General features: G+C 40.4%; 1 protein-coding gene across 3 annotated transcripts in view; it reads right to left on the bottom strand.

The window, feature by feature from the left end:
- The window catches only part of TRPC6 (transient receptor potential cation channel subfamily C member 6), a 114931-nt gene that overhangs the window by 32219 nt on the left and 58947 nt on the right, over positions 1–23765 (bottom strand). For all 3 annotated transcript variants that reach the window (XM_086613854.1, XM_086613846.1, XM_086613862.1), the window contains one exon: positions 7625–8399. In XM_086613854.1, the coding sequence (XP_086469980.1) occupies positions 7625–8399 (775 nt within the window). The remainder of the gene's footprint in view (positions 1–7624; positions 8400–23765) is intronic.

The following is a 23765-nucleotide window of genomic DNA, read 5'->3' as shown; positions in this document are numbered from 1 at the left end:
CTGTTTTCCAAAAGGCATAAGACAAAACAGAGAAAGATAATTTGATCATTGCAATCCACAGTTCGTTAACCACTGCTTACTTGCAGTTGTGTTTGGGTCATAAAAGATGAATATAGCTAGACAAGGAGGAGTTAGACAGATATAGATATATAGATATAGATGATACCGATATAGATGATATAGATCTAAAGCTAAAAATGTGTACAGATATATTGCCCATGGCCTAGATCTTACAACAGATTTACTCATATCTGTGTCAATTACTTCTGGTATCTTTGTGATCTCTGCTAATTTTAATAAATTTTCAAAAGAAATTACTGTAGAATTTTTCCCAAAGAAAAGAATGAAGAAAACATATAGGACTGCTCATCTAGTCTCTATTTCTTGTTCAAAGTAACTTTCTATGAATGCTTTTATTACAGTGAAACACCTCCCCTTCTTCTGGTCTGTTCTTCATAGCATTCCCCCTTCTCCCACTCTTAGTATCAGTTCAGTCCCTTGTTTTTAATTACTTCCTTCATATGAACTGCCAACTAATGCACATTCTGGAAGAGAAATCATTATTTTGAGTATACAGAATATCCTAATTTATTTGCCGAGGGTGTACTTCATGCATGGTTGTGCTTTATTACCCAAAACACCACAATTCCAGTATATTACTGGGATATATGAAAGAATTGCATCCAAATTTTACACTTCACTTTACTTAGATGGATGTAAACATTCATAGACAAATAGTTATACACACTATTGTATGCCTACATAAAACTGTTAGTGATTTATTTTTTTAATAACGTACTATAAGCAAGAGAGCTCAGATCTGTCATAAAGGAGAAAGGAAGTTTAATGTCATTTCTCTACAAAGACAACAGAAACCAAATACTAAAACTAACCATTTCATGACATGCTGTATATTTTGTTGTTGTATTATTTATTTTCCCTCTCTCCAGAAGAATAACAATAGAGATTAACCCAAATCCCGACTTCTTGGCACTACAGAAAGCAATTTTTTGAGAGCAATGTATCACCTTCTGTTTGGCTTCCATTTTTATAGCAGCAGCTAAGGTAAGACTCAGGATTCGCTCATTTTAATACATAAATGTCCTCTTCAAAATTCAAGGAAAAGTAACCAACTGAGATGCACAGACAAAAGAAAAACATGGAGTCAACCTATGCACCCTTGTACGAATAGGTACGATACACTGTTCCAAACTGATATCTGACCTTTGAGCATCTAATGAAGAAAGAAGTATTTTTCAATAAATTTAGGAACAAAATAATCTGGCCTTCATAAATAACTGTTAGAAAATATTGTATTTGAAATACATTGGTATGTGTATATTTTCTGGTAGGAGATACATATATACATGCGCACTCACGCACACTATGAGTATTTTCCAGCTCTGGTAACTGGGACATGACATGGATTTTTGTGCTGGGTTTGGCTGGGATAGAGTTAATTTTCTTCGTAGTTGCTGGTGTAGTGCTATGGTTTTGGATTTAGTATGAGAACAATACTGATACTACACTGATGTTTTTAGTTGTTGCTAAGGTCTCAAGAACGTTCAGCTTCCCATGCTCTACCAGGTGCACAAGAAGATGGGAGGGAGCATAGCCAGGACAGCTGACCCCAACTGATCCCAAAGGGATATTCCATAACATACAATGTCATGCTCAGCATATATAAAGCTGAGGGAAGAAGCAGGAGGAGGAAGACATCCGGAGTGATGGCATTTGCCTTCTCAAGTAACTGTTACACGTGATGGAGCCCTGCTTTCCTGGAGATGGCTGAACACCTGCCTGATACGGGAAGCAGTGAACAAATTCCTTGTTTTACCTTGCTTGTGTGCAAAGCTTTTGCTTTCCCTATTAAACTGTCTTTATCTTGACCCATGAGTTTTCTCACTTTTACCCTTTTGATTCTGTCCCCCATCTCACTGTGTGGAGTGAAAGAGCTGATGGCTGGGGTTAAACCATTACAATTTTCAAAACTCCACAGTGGAGTCCAATGCCTTTGGGTAGTCTCAAAACAAAAATCATATAAGCTAATTTATTCTAATGAAGAATATAATTATTTTTTCTGAGTGTAGTCCTATTTACCAAAATGAATACTGAATGGGCACTTTTAAGAATAGCCAGATACTCCCACTCCCGCTTTGCAGAATTATCCCTTCTGAATTCAGGTTCTGTACACGGTATCACAGTATATTTTAGCACCCAGTAAACTCATCAATAAACTCCATCATTTTATTTTCTCATTTCTCAATGCAACAAACCAGGTTCCAGCTGTGATTAGTGGCAGCAGCTGAGCTGAAATCTCCTCGGCAGTCAGGTTACAGCAAAAGAGCTTTGGGGAATCAAGCGGTGCCCAGCACCACCGCCTCCACCCCAGCCACAGCACAGGACGGCCGTAACGCTGCACACCCAGCCGAAGGCAACGCACGTCCCTGCTTCAGTTCACAGTCTGCTGTCTTGAGACGTACTCCCTTACGAAGAATTTATCCTCTTAGGGAAAGTCATGGAGGACAGATGGGATGATAATGTCTTAAAGTGCTACAGGAAGATTTGGTCTGAACACAGGGAAGGTAGCTCCAGCAGGGGAACTAGTGTTTAACTTGCAGAGACTACTGCATGGGCGGCCTTTTGCCACTTGCCTCTGTGGTCCACTTAAACATGTAGTGACAGCAAAAGTGATTAATACACTTTTCTCAGCATCTCGATGTCTTCCTCTGTCACACACGCACAGAAACTTCCCCCTCCCGCAGAGTCTCACATGTCTGTTACCATTAACATGAGCCAAGGGAACACGGTAATTTGTTTGGCTTAACTTAGTTTTGCAAACGGCCAAAGGCACATGGATAATTCCACAAGTTCTCCTTTACTGCAAATTGTAAACTTAATGAATTAAAAAAGCAGTCCTGGGAGACTCGAGAAGGTAGTTAGCAATTAAATTACAGCTGGAAGCTCTAAAAAGAATCAGCCCTTAATTCTGCAATAAAGCACGTGCGTACTTCATTCTACACATGTGACAACGTTGGTTCAGGGCTCCTCAGCAGTTTAGAAAAACCCAGTTTTGCCAAATTTTGCCACACCAAGGACGAGGGGGCAGCACTGGCTGCTCCCACCCTGCAAACGGAAGGCGAAGAATTGCGGTGAGTGCTGTGGGAGATGAGGAACTAGAGGAACGAGATGTGGTGGCAGATGAACGGCAGAGGGATGAGGACGGCAGCAGCTGCTGCTGAGTGGGGTCATCTGCCCTTCACGGCAGGAGCAGCTGCAGGCTGTCTTGGTGTCCTGGGTAAGGGGGCAAGCAGGTGATGGCCACTCTGATAACCTCAGCTGACCATAATTTGCCTTATCCTCTACGCAGGAGAGCACGGCCAGGAGAGCAAGAGACCAAGAGAGCATCACCACAGCTGTTTCTCCCAGAAGAAAGGGGCCTTCTCCACGCAACCTCCTGTGACCGGTCAGGCTCCTGCTGTCCCCTAGATTCCGCCCGGGATGGAAACGCTCTCCGGGCTGGCACTGAACCCCACGGACAAGATGGAGCAGTGCTCCAGACCATCTCCTAGCCCTGCTTAGTGAACTGCAGAGGCCACGACCAGAAACATGGATCCTATACAAGGATTTGGGATTTCAAAGCACCTCATAAGTGGGACCTAAATGTTGAATTTAGACATCTTAGTATGTAGATAAACACATTATTCCCTTACAAAGGTGGCCCTTACTCCTTTGATGCCTCAGTTCTTTTCTTTCAGAGAGCTGACAATACCCGTAATGAAGACTGGGACCTGACTTCTGTAATGGGAGTTGTATAAATGAAAACAAACAGAAAATCAGACTTGGAGATGATAAACTGAATTTTGCTTCTCATCAGAAAAACAAACCCAGTCAACCTTATTAGGGGTATAAATTTACAGCAAACAGTAACATATCTACGATTATTTTAAAAAATACATCTTCCATTCCATCCCATTAAACAAAAAAAAAAAGTCTGTTGCCATTATAGCTGCAGTGGACTTTGTCCTAAATGAAAATCTCATCGATTTTGAACAGCATTGGGCCACAGCTGTCCCTCTCAAAACTCCAGGACACATCTCTGCAGGACAACATTTGTCAGATATCATCTACACCCTTACGGACATAGTGAAGATATTAGCTCTAGGGTGGGCAAACAATTTAGGTGACAGAAAACAGGAGAACAATCTCTCCAAATAAAAATATTCTATATAATATTAAACCTTGTACAGCTGCACACTTAGTGGTGTCATAAAAAGATAAATTAAATGGTGTTCAGAAAATCCTGAATGTCTCAGAATCACTCAGGAAATCCGAATTAGCTGTTTGCTTGGTACAGAAATATTCCTACACTGTGCTTGACACATCTGTCCAGTTAGTCTTCCTTCAGAATTCATCTTCTACTCTTTTCTGGTTTTACTCTTAATAGTTAATGATCCTCCAAAACACTTGTAAAAACAATACCTGCAACCAAATGCAACAGGCACGTAATGCCAGATGACACTGCTCCAGAGGTATGAAGCAAAGAAAGGAGTTTATTCTGGAGAATAGTGGTTTCCATTGACTATGGAATTTCCGATTTTGCATGAATCACAGTTTCATGGTCAGTGTTATCTCTAATATTAACTGATGGTGTAAGACAGGAGAGAGAGGTCATTTATAACATAGTCATGAAACAACCAACATCACAGTTCAGCATTAACCCTTTCCATTGCCTCTGAGGAAGACCTGGCAATTATCTGTGCCACTGGCTGATGTAGGCACCCACTAGGAAGCTCCCTTGCAACAACACCCCATCAGCACTATAGAATAAGTGACTTTTAAAAGAGTGTATTAACAGAAAGTTCAACTTTCATTTAGACAAGGTTTGAAATACTTTAAATAGCTCTGGCAAACCCTAGATGGAGCTAAAGATTTGCCTTGTCCAGCTAATCTGTGCACTAAAAATATACTTGTTTTGATTACACTAACGCATGTAAAATATTTTTAAGGAAACCACATTTTTACGCAGGGACTACACTGATCTGGTAACTGTAGCAAACTCCTGAAATAAAGTAAGCGTAACAATTTTTAGATAAATTGCTGCAAGCAGGGATATGAGCTCGCAGCAGCACAAACAAGCCCAGACTCAGTCAAGACGACAGTATCCATTTCCCGCAGCTTGTACACACAACCTTTGTACTGCCTGCACTGAACCTGAGCCAGGCACTTCTCAGTCAAGCCCCCAGCCTGTCTAGATATTGTAAATGTTATCACTTATCGGTAAATGCTATCACTTATCAACAGTGTAAATGTTAACTCTAGGCAATGCACGTACAAATGCATGCCCTTGTCTTTAACATTTATACAGAACCACCACATGAATTTAGTTAGTATCTACAAAATGTTCCCAAAAGACCATGTGTTGCCAGTTGCCTTCTCCTGATGAAACCTTAAATTAACGGAGAGTTAAATTTCTCTGTTGCCTTACGCTCCTAGTCCTCGCTGTTCCTATTCACCTTCACTCTACTCCGACGAGTATGTACGTCCTCAGCAGAGCTTGGCTGATTAACGGCCAGCAGTATGGAGCTGCTCTGTCTCCCGTCTAGCCTCCTGTTTCTGCTGAGGGGAAGTACCTCAAAATCTCTGTTGCAATTCTTCATACAACACTAGAAGTGGAACTCTAATTTTAGAGAAGGCAACTGACACAAAAGAGGAACTAAAAAACCAAAAGTGACTCAGGGATGAACTAGGTCACACCAAGGCAGGATCTCCTGATGGCCTGTCAGGACAGGCTGCAGAGGCGTGCTCTCTGAACCAGCCCACCTCTTCCCACCTGTGTGCTCTGTTCCCTGCCTCAGTGGCACCACGGACAAATACCACACTCCCAGTTCATCTCACCAGTTGTGTACTGCAGCATACATTTGAAGGACACTTCTTGCTGACTGTTCCAGATGATGATTTTATTTGTCTTTATAATAATCTTAGCTTGTGTCACTCCAACTGTGATAAACAGAGCTATACAGTCCCTCCAAATCAGACATGCTATTTATCTCAACATAGCTGTGAACTTAACAGGCTGCACTTATGGTCTATGAAAAATGTTTTTCTGTTCCGTTCTAAATTTACTCTCCTTTAAGTTAATCAAGTCCTTTTGTTCACATCTTCAGCAGCTGCTAAAGAGAAAGAAATGAGAGTATGTGCTTTAAATTCTCTTCTCTGAACTGTACATGAAAACAGTGGATGAAATCTCAGTCCACCGAGGTCCTAAGCACTTCTGCCAGGGACTTCATGGGGCAGAATTTCATCCTCTGCATTAAGCTGAAATGCTCTTCCCAGCATTTTGTCTTATTGATATAAAATAAAAATTCTCCTCTGCTCCTATTCCAGCTGTTTAGCTGCTGATTTTAAGATCCCTTGGCAGATTCTCTTCCTCCTTCTTTTCCCTCTCCAAGAAATATTTCAGATTGGTGCCACAAAGTTACACCTATGAGCAGGAGTCAGGAGTAATCAATTCAGAACCGCAGCATCTCAGCTCAGGTTGGCTGAGCAGAGACAGGTTCATGGCCTTGAGACCTGTGCCAATGAGAAGATTAACATTAAATATTGATCATGGCAACTTCGAACTCTTCCTAACACAATGCTGGAAATATTCTCTTACTGCTTTGGAAGCAGTTTGGTCTCCTGCTAGTGAAGTCTACATACCTTTCTCTGTCACAGTAGTATCATACGTTACTAGCATCTGCTTTCAACTGGGTCCCATAAAGTAAACCCAGTCCAAGGGATTTTGGTTAATCTAAGTCATAATTAACACTGCCTATGTTTGCACAAGGTCTGACTTTGCATTTACATTCTTACTGTCTTAACACAAATAAACTGTGGTAAATATTTTTGTATGTTGTGCACCATTGTACCTACATAATAAAAAAAAATCCAAACTCATGTTTCAAGGATCTAATGGGCCTTGAATCCCTGGGTCTCAACTATTATTTTTTTTTTTCAAAGTCATTCACTTGTGAATCATTAAAAATTCTAAATAACACTGAAAAAGTCTTTAACTTCACAGTGTTCACATATAACTAAGTACAAAAAAGTAAAAAAGATAAATGAGTAGAAATATCAGAGAAAAGCAGCACATTAAAAAAGGAAAAGAAGGACATTTTTTAGAGTCCTTTTTGTGAATAAATGCAAAACATTGCGAGGAGTGAGAAAGCTTTTAGTCCGACAACAACGAAATAATAAGAATGCATGAGGGTTTAATAGAATCGTGCAATTTATCTTGCGTAAGTGATCAAACTGCATCACCTTAGTCTCCTCTTTCCCTTGTCCTGAGCCAGCTTCACCCATGGGTCTGAAGGGCCCCCTTTACTATCCTGCCTGATAGGAAGTGGAAAATGTGTTTACTGGCACATTCTACATAAGATGCATGAATTACAATCAGCACAGAGAAGTAAGACATTGCCAAAGATTTAAATCTTCCATTCATTAAACAATTACATATTTCCCCACATTATCCTGCTGATTTATGAAGATGATACTGATCTCTACCTGCTCAGGGAATGGGAGAAAGACCTTTGATTGAACTGTGTAGTTCTATGTCTGTCAGAATCAGTATCCCTCTACTCACCTTAAACTCTTTTTCAATGTTGGCAAGCACGGCCAGCTCATTGCTGAGCTCTAAGGCAGTCATTACAGGGTCTTCACTGGACAAAGACAGATAAGCAGGGCTGGCCAGACCTTTGTAGGCATTGATTCTGGATCTAGAATGGCTGAAAGAGTCATGCTTTTGTTTCTGATTGCATTCACTGCACTTGCAGAAATAGTCATGTGGCCTATCGATCCGAGCTCCTTTTCTCAGCAGCGTGTGGACGATCTCGTACTCATGGCAGTGAGCGGCCAGAATGATTGGTGTTACATCATGGGAAAACCGTGTGCCATCTTCATCGTATGCATAGAAGTCATCGTGCTGGAGCTCCGACTGGCTAGGACTCAACGCAAGCCTCTTGCCTTCGGCAAATGCGGGATGGTTTAGGATGGCTTCCACTATCCGAACGTAACCTTTGCTAATAGCCAAAAGCAAGGCATCCCCAACCCGAGACAGGTTCTCCTTCTTTAGCAGAAGTTCTGTGATCTCCAGGTGCTCATTGGCAACTGCCAGCTGCAAGGCGTTCTGCCCCATATAGTCCACACAGTTCACATTGAGTGAGGGGCATTCTTCCAGCATTTTGCGAATCACTGGAATATTTCCATATTCTGCTGCATCCAAAAAGCGCTCCTCCTCAAGAGAAAGACTTGTTGAGTGGTCATTAAACATATACGCTGGCCCTCGACTGGCCTGCCTCCTCCCCTTCTCCCGGAGAATGGTCTGCCGCCGTAGCGCTAGTCTATTCTCGCTGCCTCGGCTGTGTGGAAATAGAGAATTATTAGTTCTGTTGTACGCAAGGGCATATCCATTTTAAACAATAATTAATAAAAATGTTTTAATCATTTGTCTGCTGCATATTTTTAATGCAGCAGGGAGACCAGAAATCCTGACTTTGATGCACTTTGTAACCACTGTCACTACACAGCTCTGGAATCAGTAACCAGCGACGTTTTGTTTTGCCAGCACTCTTCTATCAAAACTTCTCATCATCATTGGGTATCCCACACATCCCTCCAATGTATACAGTCACTTCATGAAAAAAGTGCTTCCTATCTTAATCTAGAAAAGAAAAAAGCATTGTAACATTTTTACATGCTAAGATTTCACTTTCTGCTTACAAGAATATTTCAAACAGAAAACGTTCAGTTAAGTTTGAGAATTGCTTCAAGAGTGAAACTACTTTTTCTCTGGATCAATGTACTACTTTCTGACACCTTTGCTAGATCTAGCAGATACTCTGAAGGACTTCACTGGAACAACTGGGTGTGAAAAAAAATAATATCAGATCTCAATTTCCTTGTTTAAATATATATTTTAAATACAAGGATGACCTGGAGAATAGCTATGACATGGAATGACTGCCTCAGTCCAGAGACAGTTCGTATCAACAGCACAAACCAGCGAGAATGGCCCACGTCTGCTCAGTTGGTAGGAGTCCCAGTGACACCACATGAGCCTAGGTGCCCTGAGGCAGTCCTTCTGAAAGCCACCATCCCCTCATGATGCCATTCACCCAAAGCTCTTGGTCTACTTTGGTGCCAAGTCACAGCTCAGATTGAAGACAAGTCACAGTGTGACGGGAATCAGCAGTCCTGGGAAGAGGGACAAGGGATTGCACAGGACAGCAGGGCACATGAACAACGAAATTCTCTGAATTCCCTTCTGCCTCAGCAAAGCAGGCAGGCTGACTTCACTTGCTATTATTATTCTTACCCCCATCACTACTTCAGCAACTATCTAACGTACATTTTGGATCTGTTTTCTCCTCTTTGCCTTACTGATGTTTTTCTGACATCTATAATTGAATGCTTAGTCATAAACGGAATCTGTACAAGATAAAAGCATATCAACTACATTGTATGACATCTGTTAATCCCTACCTCCATCATCCTTTTTGTTATTACAGTTCATAACCTTGATATCTTATTTATTCTTCCACTCAGTGGTTTGCCAACAAATCCTGCCAATTCTTGCTTCATGATAGCTCTGAAATGAATTTTTCTACTTCTACTACTGAAACTCTCATCCATTCCTTACCTCTTATCTTAATTATTAATTACTTACGAATTCTTTAATTATTAAAACATAAAGTGAACCATATCAAAGCTAAGTTATAGAATCACAGAATGGTTTGGGTTGGAAGGGACCTCAAAGATCATCTAGTTTCAGCCCCCCCTACCATGGGCAGGGAAAGCCTCCACTACACCAGGTTGCCCAAAGCCTCATCCAACCTGTTCTTCAACACTTCCAGGGATGGGGCATGGAAGTTCTGAGGAATGCTACAAAATATGCTACATTCTCTTTAACAAGAAAATCTAATTAATGACTCTATTATTTCATTCAACTAAGATCCCAATCCTCTATAGAAATTCAATTGCAAATCATTTTCTTTCCTAGAATTACTCTGCTAAACTATGCAATATTCACTACAACTTCCTATTTTTTCTTTTTGAATGGTAGCTTAATGATTCTTTACATGCATATGCTCAAATACATTTCACTATTTTTAGTATTTCCCACAAAATAATAACCATGAGCAATATTTTGTTCATTAAATACTTACTAATGAATATGAATTTAAGCATTTAAAATGACAGTAAAAAAATCAGTGCATTGTGACTCAAAACATCTTCACAAAAAGTAACATTACAAGATGTTATTTCTTCTAGATTGTTTATATTTAACTTTAGTATAAACTTTCGTTTTGCCTCTTGCTTTCTCAGTTCCAGAGATAGAGTCCTCTGCAGCACTGGAAATGCTTCAAATTGCTAAAATCTTAAATCTCAAAGGACACCTTTTTTTTGCAAGATAATCACAGGGATGTAATGTACAATACATCAAAACTGACAACTATAACATTGTTCAATATGCAGACAGGTCTAACACCATGCTACAATGGCAAGTTTACCATCTTAGTTCGGACTATGTCCATTGTTTCATGATATGGAATAAAGATAGATCCCATTCTCTTCTACTCCTCAAGATCCGTACGAAGGCGTTCCAGTTACTGTGAGTTCAAACCACATGAGAGAGCATGGATATATGCTAATGTCTTAGAGGTTAATATGCTATATACCCGGTTGGAATTTTTACATGTATATTTCCAGATATTTTAAAAGAAAAAAAGAAATGTTTGTTAAAAAGAGAGCCTTTGGAGAGGTTTCATAGAAAACATGAAAAATGAAAGAATAAAAATGTTACTGGCATTGGAGACAATAGTGGTGCCAAAACCTGAAATTCACTAAACAGAAGCCAGTCTTTTGATACACCTACAACTGTTTACCTGGGAATGTATGTGCTAAGTCAGAACAGGGATGAAATGGTAGAAAGGAGAGAACACAGCAGACAAAGTAGATGCCAGACTCCTCAGTTTTGAAAGTTATACCTTAAAGGACTATAACGTGGTCCGAAAAGTTTCTTCAAAGACAGAATATGAGTGTGCATTGGTAGGCTGAAAATCAGCTGGGAGACAGGAAAGAGAAGGAAGTTAAAGACAAGATAAGGGGGGGGAAATGAGAAAGAAAATAATATAAATGGAAATTTTAAAACTTGCTGAGTTTTAGTATTTAGGCACTGAGTAGCTAAGAGATGACCATAGCAAGACCATAGGGAGACAAGTTCACTAACTTCCACAACAGAGTTAGGTCTTAAAAAGTAAAGGACTTCAATACCCCAACAAAGTTAATCCTACGGTTAAGGGTTTTGATTGGGCTATATGGGATTGGACCACTCAGTGGATAAGGAATTGGCTGGATGGTCGCTCTCAAAGAGTTATAGTCAATGGTTCAATGTTCATGTGGAGGCCAGTGACGAGTGGTGTTTCTCAGGGGTCAGTATTGGGACCAGTGCTATTTAACATCTTTGTTGGAGACATGGAGAGTGGGATTGAGTGCACCCTCAGCAAGTCTGCAGATGACACCAAGTTGTGTGGTGTTGTGGACATGCTGGAGGGAAGGGATGCCATCCAGAGGGACCTTGACAGGCTGGAGAGATGGGCCTGTGACAACCTCATGAAGTTCAACAAGGCCAAGTGCAAGGTCCTGCACGTGGGTCAGGGAAATCCCATGCACAAGTACAGGCTGGGTGGAGAATGGATTGAGAGCAGCCCTGAGGAAAAGAACTGGGGAGTGCTGGTGGATAAGAAGCTCAACATGAGCCGGCAATGTGCGCTAGCAGCCGAGAAAGCCAACCGTATCCATGGCTGTATCAAAAGGAGCGTGGCCAGCAGGTCGAGGGAAGTGATTCTGCCCCTCTACTCAGCTCTCGTGAGACCCCACCTGGAATACTGTGTTCAGCTCTGGAGTCCCCAACACAAGAAGGATGTGGAGCTACTGGAACGAGTCCAGAGGAGGGCCACGAACATGATCGAGGGCTGGAGCACCTCTGCTATGAAGACAGGCTGAGAGAGTTGGGGCTGTTCAGCCTGATGAAGGCTCCAGGGTGATCTTATAGCAGCTTTCCAGTACTTAAAGGGGGCCTACAGGAAAGCTGGAGAGGGACTTTTTACAAGGGCGTGTAGTGATAGGAAAAGGGGCAATGGATTCAAACTGAAAGAGGGCAGATTTAGGTTAGATATAAGAAAGAAATTCTTTACATTGAGGGTGGTGAGGTACTGGAACAGGTTGCCCAGAGAAGTTGCGGATGCCCCATCCCTGGAGGTGTTCAAGGCCAGGTTGGATGAGGCTTTGGGCAACCTGGTGTAGTGGAGGATTTCCCTGCCAATGGCAGGGGGGTTGGAACTAGATGATCTTTGAGGTCCCTTCCAACCCTAACCATTCTATGATTCTATGATTCTATGATATGTTTCTTGAGTTTTATAGCTTCCTGGAAAAAAGAGGCTCAGTGTATGCATTTTTATAGTGAAATGAACTGGAGCTAAAGTAAAAACAAACAATACATAGTGTAGTTATGCATCTTCTACACATATGCTTCTACCAAATTTAATTAAACAGGGTTTAATTTAGCACTTAACTGATAAAAATTAAAAGTTTCTCTAATGTAAGAGAATAAGTTTATTAAAAATGGATACAAAAACTGACTACTGCTTTTAAGACTTTCCACATACATGATGTCACAGGCGTTCACTGAATCGTGAATTGCTACTCTTTCTTAGGAGATATTTAGAAAAACATACATATCTGGGTTGGACAGCTGTCAGTAAGATATAGAATTTTTAACTATTTCCCTCTCCATGGCCTCTTCAGACTTCAAGATGTGATGACCATCTTCCAATAAATGTCACTGAAGTATCTGTCACCTTAGAAATCCTCAGAGCAACTGTGCTCCCTCTACCATATTGCACTCCAATTCATTCTAAAGACCCAAACCATAAAGTTTTAAGAAATATTTGTTGTTTTGCTCCAACTGGTATGACGGATCTATCTCCCACAGTCCTTACCCCATCAGTTTCTCTCCCGTTTGTTCCATATGTGCTGCAACTGTGTACGTGAAAGCTCCTCTTGCTAGTACCTACTACCCAAAAAGCCATGCTGCATCTCCTACATAGCATGGGAAGTGCTCACAAAGACTAAGTTCAGTTTAATGAGGTTAATCTCTCCAACTCCTACAGTCAGTAAAGGCAAACAAACACCATGAGACCAGGATTCAGAGCAGGAACTCCACCTCTTTGTAGATTGTGTACTGCATACAGGATGCTTAGCATCATTACCATAACGTTAGCTATGTTATGTTTATGTTAGCCTAAGATAAACAGCCTAAATGCCCCACATCTGCTCAACTCATGAAAACACATCTCTACTGCTTATCCTTATCCTTTGGTAGAAACATTGAGGCAACACATATGCATGCGAAGACGGAGCTACGAAAGCTGAAGTTCAGCTGGAGTTAAAAGTAGCAAAGGATGTGAAGATCAGCAAAAAAAGGTCTTCTGAAAGTACACTAGAAGCAAAAGGAAGGCTAAGGAAATTCATGTGGGCCCACTGTCCAACAGACTAGTGAACCCAGTGACCAAAGACACAGGTGAGACCGAGGTACTCAGTGCTTTCTTTGCCTCAGATTTCACCAGTAAGGTCTGCCCCCAGACCTCAGAGGTCCCCAACCAAGTAGCAGAGTGAAGCACTACCTACACTCAAGGAAGACTGACCTGGGCTACAGTTAAGCCAACCAGATGCACAATCCTGAAACCTTGCATCCAAGGGTGCAGAGGGAGCTGGTAGATGTCATCGCAAGGTTGCTTTCTATGACCTTTTAAAGTGCATAGTGACTGGGGGAATTTTTACTCATAGAAAATAGATTTTCCAACTTTCTTAGCTTCCTATTGGCTTCTCAGTTTAGAAATAACTAATCATTGAACTGCAGTAGCACAACAATCTGAAATGCAGAAACCACCCTATTGGGCAGCACGCTGGCAAACAGTATCTGTCTTGAACTGCTTCTTTCTTCATCATCTGTGCATCAGTCATTTAGTGCTGAACAGTATTTAAATAATGTATACTGAAGTTATCTGAACAGACAATAAATTCAGCCCATAAAAAATATTATAATACTTTAAACTCCTTCAAAAAAATAAAGATGCATTCAGTGTAGATTCAGATCTTATTGAAGCTAAGTGACACTAACAATATAATTGACTTAAAATACGTACATTTATCTGCCCTGCAAAACTAATCCAGTATAAAACTATTTTGCTGACATTTGATCCTTATAAAGTGAAAGGAAACAAACCCTTCAACAGCATCATACTAATTATTCTTTTCCTGACATGTTAACAACTTCTGTTAACCAGCCAAAAAACTGCAGTTCATTAAACACGTTCTCTTTCATTTTTCAAATAACAGAAACCAATCATATTTCTATTCCAGCAATACATGCAGTATGATTTATCAAAACAAAGAGCAGCCATCGCTAGTGAAGAATACTTGGAATTAGCTTGTTTGTCCAGTAGCATTTCCTCTTTCCTTGCCTGTATTTAGAAGAAAATAATTGCTTAAATGGGAGATTAAGTATGTACATTCCCTAGACAGTAGCTTATCTTCTGGAGTAGAACTTATTACAGAATGAAATAGAAGATTTTGGCATTGTTTCCTGGACTGTAGCACGTCTGATGCAGAGCTCTAGAATCTCAGTGTAATCCATTTTCCCTGCACCAATATATTTTATATGTATGAAATAAATTTCCTGCTTTGCCCATTTGCAATTACAGTTCATTAAAGTTAAGGATGTATTATTAAAACTAGTCTTGCAGCACAAGACTATAAAGATGTTTAATTGTAACAAAGAAAGCAAATTATTCTACTTTATTATTTCTGCTTTATTAGATACACAAGGGTGACTGTCATGAGGATGAAGCCAGGTTCTTCTCAGTGGCATCCAATGATAGGACAAGGGGAAATGGATATAAGCTGGAACATAGGAGGTTCCGCTTAAACATGAGGAAGAACTTCTTCCCAGTAAGGGTAACAGAACACTGGAACAGGCTGCCCAGAGAGGTTGTGGAGTCTCCTTCTCTGGAGATGTTCAAAACCCGCCTGGACGTCTTCTGGTGTGATCTGATCTAGGTGGTCCTGCTCAGGCAGGGGGATCGGACTAGATGATCCTTAGAGGTCTCTTCCAATCCCTAACATTCTGTGATTCTGTGATTCAGGAGTTTGTTAAGAACAGCATAAGATACTTGATTGCCTTCAAGAGTAGGGAAAGGAATTTGATGATCCAGAAAGTATGTTCACTCCTGTTATGTTTTGATGTTCTTACATTTATTTTACCATTACTAAGGTCTTTTCAGTTCATTTGTTTTATCAAAAAGATGTCCATGCTAGCGCTTATTGTCACAGGTTCTGGCCACATAAGTCTTAAAACCACTTGAAACCTCATCTTTGCCAGGTTACTGAATAACTGTTGGTTGCAACTGATTATTAATGCACTTTGGAGAAAATACGGTCTAAATGACCACACTTATTCCTACTTATTACTTAAAAGCCGGCACGACCAAGCCTGGAATACTGTCATCATTTTGGATACCATATTACAGGAAGGAGTTCCATGAAATAAGAAATTAAATGCAAGAAAGCAGCAGCAGTCACACAGTTTCTACTGTATTTTCCAATTTAAGCATAATAAAGTCAATTTTGTGAATTATATAGGGTGGTATTCCACTCAGCTCACTTCTACCATAGGAACAGTAGGATTCTAGTATAAATTAGCCATCTTGATCTACTCTGTAGAAAAAGGAGAGACAATTCCCCTGTCTACTTTTAATATTTATTTTAGGATAGCATACATTTTCATGTGGAGCACCTATATTTTTCCATTGTTTAAAAAAGAATCCTAGCTGATTAAATTAAGGCCTTCTGTAATATATATATTTTATTAGGAACATACACCATAGAAGGATGATGGAGTCAAGTCCATTACGAGTACAGATACCACCTCAGATAATTCCCATCGAAATATCAGGCTCTGTCTGAAAGGAAATTGATGCCTTGCTGGAATTTTATTTTCTCTCACTAATCGCACTGAAAGACTAACCCAGAATTTGATTGTTCTAGCAGTTAAGACACATAAATTTATTTTTCAGCCTAAATTTAATAATGGTCAGTTTATAACTATTTGGTTTTGCTTAGGAACCGGAATAGTATTTCAAATTAAGTAGCACTTTCCCCTGACAATGGTTACCTGCAAAACACAAACACATAGCAATCATATCTCCTCCCAGCCTTCATTCTTCTGAGCTAATTCAAGCTCATCTCACTTCCTGCTATGTCCATGCAGTTAACTCTGCCACAGCACAAAAACCTGCTCGAGTTTCTGAACTATACAGTAATCCCATGTGTCAGTGTTTCCAGGAAAATGATTAGCAACCATTTTATGTTAAAACGTGCATCTTTGGCTATCGTTGGGCGTTACGGACTCCTCTGCGAGCCAGAGATGTCTTCTGCCTTTGCTGACTTTCCCTAATAGGTGTCAGACAGTGAGTCTCTGATTTATGAACTGAAAGAACTGTGCTGAAAGATTCGATTTTGACCCTCAACTCCCCTTGAGGACACAGAATTTTGTTACAAAGAGTTATGAAGCTGGGAAAGCTTGGGTGTGGGAAACAATTGTGAGCATTCACAGCATTAAAATCCACAGCAAAAAGCTTTTTAGGAGAGTTTGCAATAGCTGCTAGAGGCTGAACAAGCTTGTAGAGTGACAGGGTGGCCTCCTCCTCTTTTTCCTTTACTCATGCAAAAGTGTTTATTATACTCTAAACTTACTGTGTAAGAGCACTCTGTTAACTCATTTAAACTTGAGGTTTGGCTTACCTTCAAAAATTTATTATGCCTGGAAGAAGACTATACAACTTCTTAGGAAATCAGAAGATATAAACTCACAAAATCCAGTTACACTTCTGTCTTCATGACCACGCTTTAGTTAAGAGACACCACACTGAAGTACCTTACTTGCGTACATTAATGCAAAATCAGGCATAATGACTGTAATTTTCATGAAGAGAAAATAAATATGTACTCATGTATACTGCCAACAATGCAAAACTACATGATGGAAGCTAAACAATTCCATTATTCAATGGCAAGGAAAAAGGGGGCTGAGACTGTTGGCAGCATCCTAAAGAAAAAAATGTTAAAATCATAAAGATAAATACTCTCAGAGCAAAGTAAATGGAGAAAGTAGAGTTACGTCACCACGCTGGCTTAATCACAGGCTCCTCAATCTCCTGAAGTTCAAGAATTTTGAAAATTGGACAATCACTAAGCGTGACAATAGTATACACTGTTTGCTGAAATGCAAATAACTGACTGAAACAATGTTGAAACCATTAGTAATCATCTCTGAATCACCTCTGTGGGTGAGCTTCCAGAAAACTCAAAAGGCCAAGGACCTTTATTTAAAAAAAAAAAAAGAAAAAAGCCAATGTAAACTAAATCAATCAATTTCATATTTAATTCTCATATGTTGTTGGTAAACTCTCAAAAATTGGTAATTATCATAGAATCATAGAACAGTTTAGGCTGGAAGAGACTTTAAAGATCATCTAGTTCCAACCCCCCTGCCAATTAGCTAGGAGATCAGATAAGAAGTAATCCCAAATAAGACCATCAACACCAAACACCCAAGAATAAATTATCTTTAAACAATCTAATCAGAGTCAGGATGTGAGCTGAGACAGTCAAATGGTCTGAACCTCTATGCAGTGCCACACTACGGGGCTGGAAGTGACAGGCTGTAGAAAGGAAAATCAGCTTAAAATTTTAAATGTAAATACAGTGAACAGCTGGACACAAATATCTAAAAAAACCTTGGATTTTCCATCACCAGATATCTCGAAGGACAGCTCAGACAAATATGTGGTAGGAATGGCTATGGGACAGCTGATCTTACTTGGTGGAGAGGAATTGGCTAAGATGTCCATGTCTCTCCTAGCCCTATTGTCTATGATTTGATGCTTCGAATCGTTAACAGTGATGTATCTGTCTTATGAGGGAAGACAAACCCCTCAGACCATCTTATTTAGCACTCACGCTTCTTCTGCACTTCTCCATCATCAGTCAGTCACGAAAACCAATGATGGTCCCACATCCTTTACTAGTACAAAGCCTGTGTATGCAGCTCTCACAAGGTATGTCTCTCTCAGGATACCAGTAACAAACTACAGTAAACTACTACAGAGCACAACAGTTCTCTGCTTGCATCTGATCGTTGAAGTTAGAGCCCGTACAAACTGAAGCAAAGTGCTGAGTGCTGACAAAAGCTCATTTCACAGGCCTGGACAACAAGTCAGGGTGCTGGTTATTACTGTCTCCAGGTCTGAGCTCAGCACAGAGCGGCTGGGAGAGCTTGTGGGGCCACCACCCATACGGCGTCAGAGAGACCTTTTTTCTTCTACAGGTAGCAAGGTGGCTTCTTTTGCTGGTGGTTTCTAACTGGAATGATCTTTGATCATTTCTTGCTCTATTTCATGTTAATAGGAAAGGCCTCTTAAAAATATCCACTTCAGCATAAGGATCCACGGTTTCCTTGTAATCCTTAGAAGTTAGTGCTAAAGTATAAGTGGGCTAGAGCTGAAGTGCTCTAAATAACAAGCTCAAAACAGCTGTGGATATTTACAGTAAAATTTCCAAATAATCAATTACAATGACTGCATTAGAAGTGAGAAAAGCCCATAACGAACATCCCTTAAGTATTTTATTTTGCAGCACTTGAAAGGTACAAATAAGAGTATTTCTACTCCTGTGGGTTTTTTTTTTTTATCAGAGGATGCACATCTAACACCAAGTATGAAATATGTCACCTTTAAGACTCTTTGAAATTATAGTAGGAACTGATGTGTCTTCTGGGACCGCTCTGGAGGCACTTCTGAGACCTGGTCTGTCATAGCTTTTTGTTTACATGCTGCTGAGAAGTGTTTCCTCCAAGCTGATTTATCATGTTGTGCAAATGCTTTTGTATAGAAGCAGATAGAAACAATTTAATTTTAGAGAGTATTTCCTCATTCAACAGCTTGGTGAAAGTTCACATCTGTGATATGAACCTGGAAGGGTAGTGGTCTGACAGACATTGTCTTCAGAGAATAGCAAAAGATTTTTCTCTCTGCCCTGGAAAGTAGTTCAGTAGCTGTTTAATGGTGGATGGAGAGAAAGCACCCAACACAGGGCAAGCAATCACTTCCCAAGGTCTTCATTTCATTTGTCATTCTCCCTACTTTTTACCCTCCTCTTTCACTCCAGCAATAAAACCAGTGGCTTACTGTTGATGAAGCAGCTGCTCAACACTGAAATGGGAATGACAAGTAAATACAAATGTTTAGGGAAATGATTAAGAAAATAGTGTCTGGAGAAAAACGGTCCAAGGTGGAAAGGCAGCCTGCAAAACTGTAACTGAGCCTGGTTAAAGGAGATTTATCACAAAGAACAAATAAAAGGCTAGAGAATTCTGATTGCTTGAAGCTTTCAGAGAAATGGGATTTAAATTCTTTCCTAAGAATAAAAAAGGAGACAAAAGAGTGCTTTACCAGCCCAGAACCTGTTGCATACCATACTTGAAAGGCAAAGAAAACAGAGCAGATTAAACAGCACAGGATGGTAAGGCAGGGCAGATGACACTAAGAAATGGGTTGAGATTGCTTATTATGAAGCTTTTTATTGTTATCATACTTTAGGGATTGGTGTAATTCTAAGCTTTAGAAGACACTATGGAACTGGATTTTGTAGGTCTGAAGATCCTGTTGTACCTGAGCACATGCATAATTTCATGCTGGCTGCTGAAAAATTTTGACAATAAGCCTTAAATATAAGCTTTGAAGTCTAATTTTAGGATCATTACTGAAAAACTGAATTGCTTTTTTCCAGTACTTAATCTTGCTCAGAATGGTGCCCAGCTACGTCTGCAAACCAGGTCCTTTATATCTAATACATACCTGCTTAAATATTTTTCCTCAACTTTAAAGAACCACTGAATGCATTCACCCTTTAAAATACACTTTAATTTAAGTGTAATTGCCTAGTTTCACATATTATTTGATGAATGTGCTACTCTGAAGTTGTTTAAAGCCAGGAACTGTTTCTTTCCAGACTCTTGCACAAGGTGGCAGAGAATACCGGTGTGCACCCACCAGAGGGAACTCCCTGCTAAGCTTGGCACTTAATAATACCAGTACTTCCCTCTATACCCAATTTCTCAATAAAAAATTTATAGCTTCACATTCCTGACATGTTTTGGTGCCCACTGTGTAATTCTGTTACATCTTCTACCCCTCTGGAGACAGACAGTCCAAAGGTTATTGGTTTAAGCAACAGTAAAACAAAGATCAAGAAGCCTTAACAATTGAAACCAAAGCTAGCATTTCAGCTACAAGACTGGGAAAAGAGAAAATCTAGAAGTAAACTAAATACAAAGTATGACTTTGGCACAAATTTAACAGCTGGCTACTTTGCTAATTGGTTTGTGTTTCTTGTATGGAATACATAAACTACAGCACAGCCTTCACTGCCATGTATTTACACAGACATCCCACTTCCAGAATATTCCAAGGGATATGCTAAACTCTGTATCTATTCCTAAAGTCTTAGGCATAGCCATTTTGAGATTAAGTAAATCATTCCCGATTCCAGATGTATCTATATGCCTTTGGAGCTGGGGCTTAAACAATTTGCATATGCCTATCTGAGCATGCACACTTTGCAAAACGAAATGTCCTGTGCCTTCTCCACTCCTCAGTTACCAGGCAGCGTCTAACTTTGTAACTGCAGCTGATGGTTCTTTCTGAGGTCCCTTCTGTTAGTATTCTGGTCAAGTGACTTTTTACAAGGGCATGTGGTGATAGGACAAGGGGCAATGGATTTAAACCGAAAGAGGGCAGATTTAGATTGAATATAAGAAAGAAATTTTTCACTCTGAGAGTGGTGAGGCACTGGAACAGGTTGTCATGTCTTTTACAGAGCTCTCAACACTGTACAGTATATGTGCTATGCAAGCAGTCTGCTGCGCTCACAATCTCTGATGAATTACCAGCTTTCCTTACTCCCCTCATTATGAGATGACCATCAGTAGTTGCTATCGCAGACACTACTATAGATAACAATTGCTAAGTGACTGGTTGCCTCAAGTAAGCTGCTTCCTTCCATTAATTATCACTGAGCTGTCTGCATTAATAAGCTATCGCAGTTAGCAATCTAAAAATTCAAGGACTTTATCCAAGATGGCAATTTAGTTTGTTTACACCCACTGAAAATGTCTATTTCATATTAAATTCAGCACCGAAATTTTCATAACTCTCCTAATGTCACTTCTTTCTATTACTATTCTTTTATTGTTACTATCCTAAGCCTATTCTCAATTTGTAGCCTAAATCACTAAAGCTGACAGGTCATGTTTTTAAAATGAAGCTAAAACATTGTCCAGTTAGAATGGTCACAATCAATATAATGGCTGTATTACAAACACAGCTGGCTGTCTATGACAAACATGACTCTAAAAACAGAATGTTATTACATTAGTAATGAAGTTGCAGACGTCAGCAAGATAGTCCTTGTTATTTTCTTAGAGTTCCTTAGGAACAAAGTGACAAGAAATTCAAATAAAAGCAAACCCCACTTCTCGTATAGATCTCTGGAATGTTGTGCTACCATGTAGTATGTGCTTCAGTGCTGTGTCCCACCGGTTATAAATAAAAGCACTTAAAATAGAGCGTGCATACTTGTACCAAGGCTAAAACTGGATACAAACAAAGCAAACTTCAACTATATACAAGCAACTTGATCTTGGTACGCCCCTGTTGGAAGCTCTAAGATTCCTAAAGAGAAACTGTCTTTCAAACTATAAATTACAGACAAAGTTCAGTGTTTCATCTCTCCAAATCAAATCTGGTGACACAAAAAGTTGATCTCATAGAGATGGAGGGATAAATACAATGTTTTTAGCTTCAGAGGATTAAAATTGGTTTCTATTCAACTAAACAGGTTAATTCGTATATTGTTGTAATTTACATGGTGCAACAGCTTTGCTAACTGCTTAGCAAATTTGGTCAGGATGTTGTTTCATGGGCACTCTTGCAGAAACACTCTCAACACACTGCTCTGTTTCGGCTGCTCATTGCTACCCCGCACCATGCCATTTGTGATTCTGACACAAGTACTGGACATCTCCAAGTTGATTCCAATCAAGGAATTTATCTAAATTAAAATTAGCATTTCTGGAGAAAAAAAAAAAAGGTTACTTTAAGCCCAGCTCCCCAACCCAGTTTATCACACACATGTAAACACCTGTGCTGGTCCATGGTAGGAGGTAATGTGAGGACAGGAATCAGTGCCAGGGAGCAAGGAGAGAGAGATTTGATTCTTGTGGTGACAGTCATTGTTGAGGCTATCCCAAAGTGTATGGAAATATCTAGGCTAATGTTACTTAACAAGAACCAACAGTAACACTGGTGTGTGCCACACAGACTACTGTCTATCATATTACTTCATACAACTGTTGTTGCTTTGTGCTCTCCTTCTACTCATTGCACCAGTCTGTTTTGTTTCACCTTATAGATATATCGTGAGCTTTATCAGTCCCAACAATAGGCTATGATGCAAAAATTAGTGGGGTTTTTCAACTCATCAAGTGAATAGACAGATCATCCAGAAGATGGGTGAAATGTAGAACGGACAATAAAATCTCATGTGGACTCTGTCTCTCAAGCTCTGTGTTGTGGTTGCCCACGTCACAGCCGCACAAATAGGACCTGGACACGTTATTCATAGAATCATAGAATGGCATAGGCTGGAAGGGACCTTAGAGATCATCTAATCCAACCTCCCTGTCATGGGCAGGGACGCCTCTCAACTAGATCAGGCTACTCAAGGCTCCGTCCAACCTGGCCTTGAACACCTCCAGGGGGGGGGCATCCACAACCTCTCTGGGCAATCTATTCCAAAGTCTCACCACCCTCGTACTGAAGAATTTCTTCCTAAAATCTAATCTAAATCTGTTCTCCTTCAACTTAAACCCATTTCCCCTTGTTCTGTCAGGGGACACTCTTGTAAAAAGTCCCTCCCCAGCATTCCTGTAGGTTCCCTTCAGGTATTGGAAGGCAGTTATTAGGTCCCCCAAAGTCTTCTCTTTTCAAGGCTGAACAATCCCAGCTCCCGCAACCTGTCCTCGTAGCAGAGGTGCTCCAGCCCCTGGATCATCTTTGTGGCCCTCCTCTGAACATGCTCCAACAGATCTATGTCTCTCTTATGATGGGGACACCAGAACTGGACACAGTATTCGAGGTGGGGTCTCAAAAGAGCAGAGTAAAGGGGGAGAATCACCTCTCTTGACCTGCTGACCACGCTTCTCTTGATACATCCCAGGATGCGGTTGGCCTTCTGGGCCGCATGAGCGCACTGCCGGCTCATGTTGAGCTTCTCATCTATAAACACCCCCAAATCCTTCTCTTCAGGGCTACTCTCAACCCACTCTGTGCCCAGTTTGTATTTGTGCCTAGGATTGGCCCGACCCAGGTGAAGGACCTTGCATTTTGACTTGTTGAAGCTTATGCAGTTAGCACTGGCCCAATTCTCAAGCCTATCAAAGTCCCTCTGGATGGCATCTCTTCCCTCAAGTGAGTCCACGGCACCACACAACTTGGTGTCATTGGCAAACTTACTGAGGGTGCACTCAGTGCCGTCATCCATGTCGC

Source organism: Tauraco erythrolophus, chromosome 1 (genome assembly GCF_009769465.1).
Source record: "Tauraco erythrolophus isolate bTauEry1 chromosome 1, bTauEry1.pri, whole genome shotgun sequence".
Taxonomy (NCBI): Eukaryota; Metazoa; Chordata; class Aves; order Musophagiformes; family Musophagidae; genus Tauraco; species Tauraco erythrolophus.
Note: the sequence above shows the minus strand (reverse complement) of the source record. Positions and strands in the feature narration are given on the sequence as shown.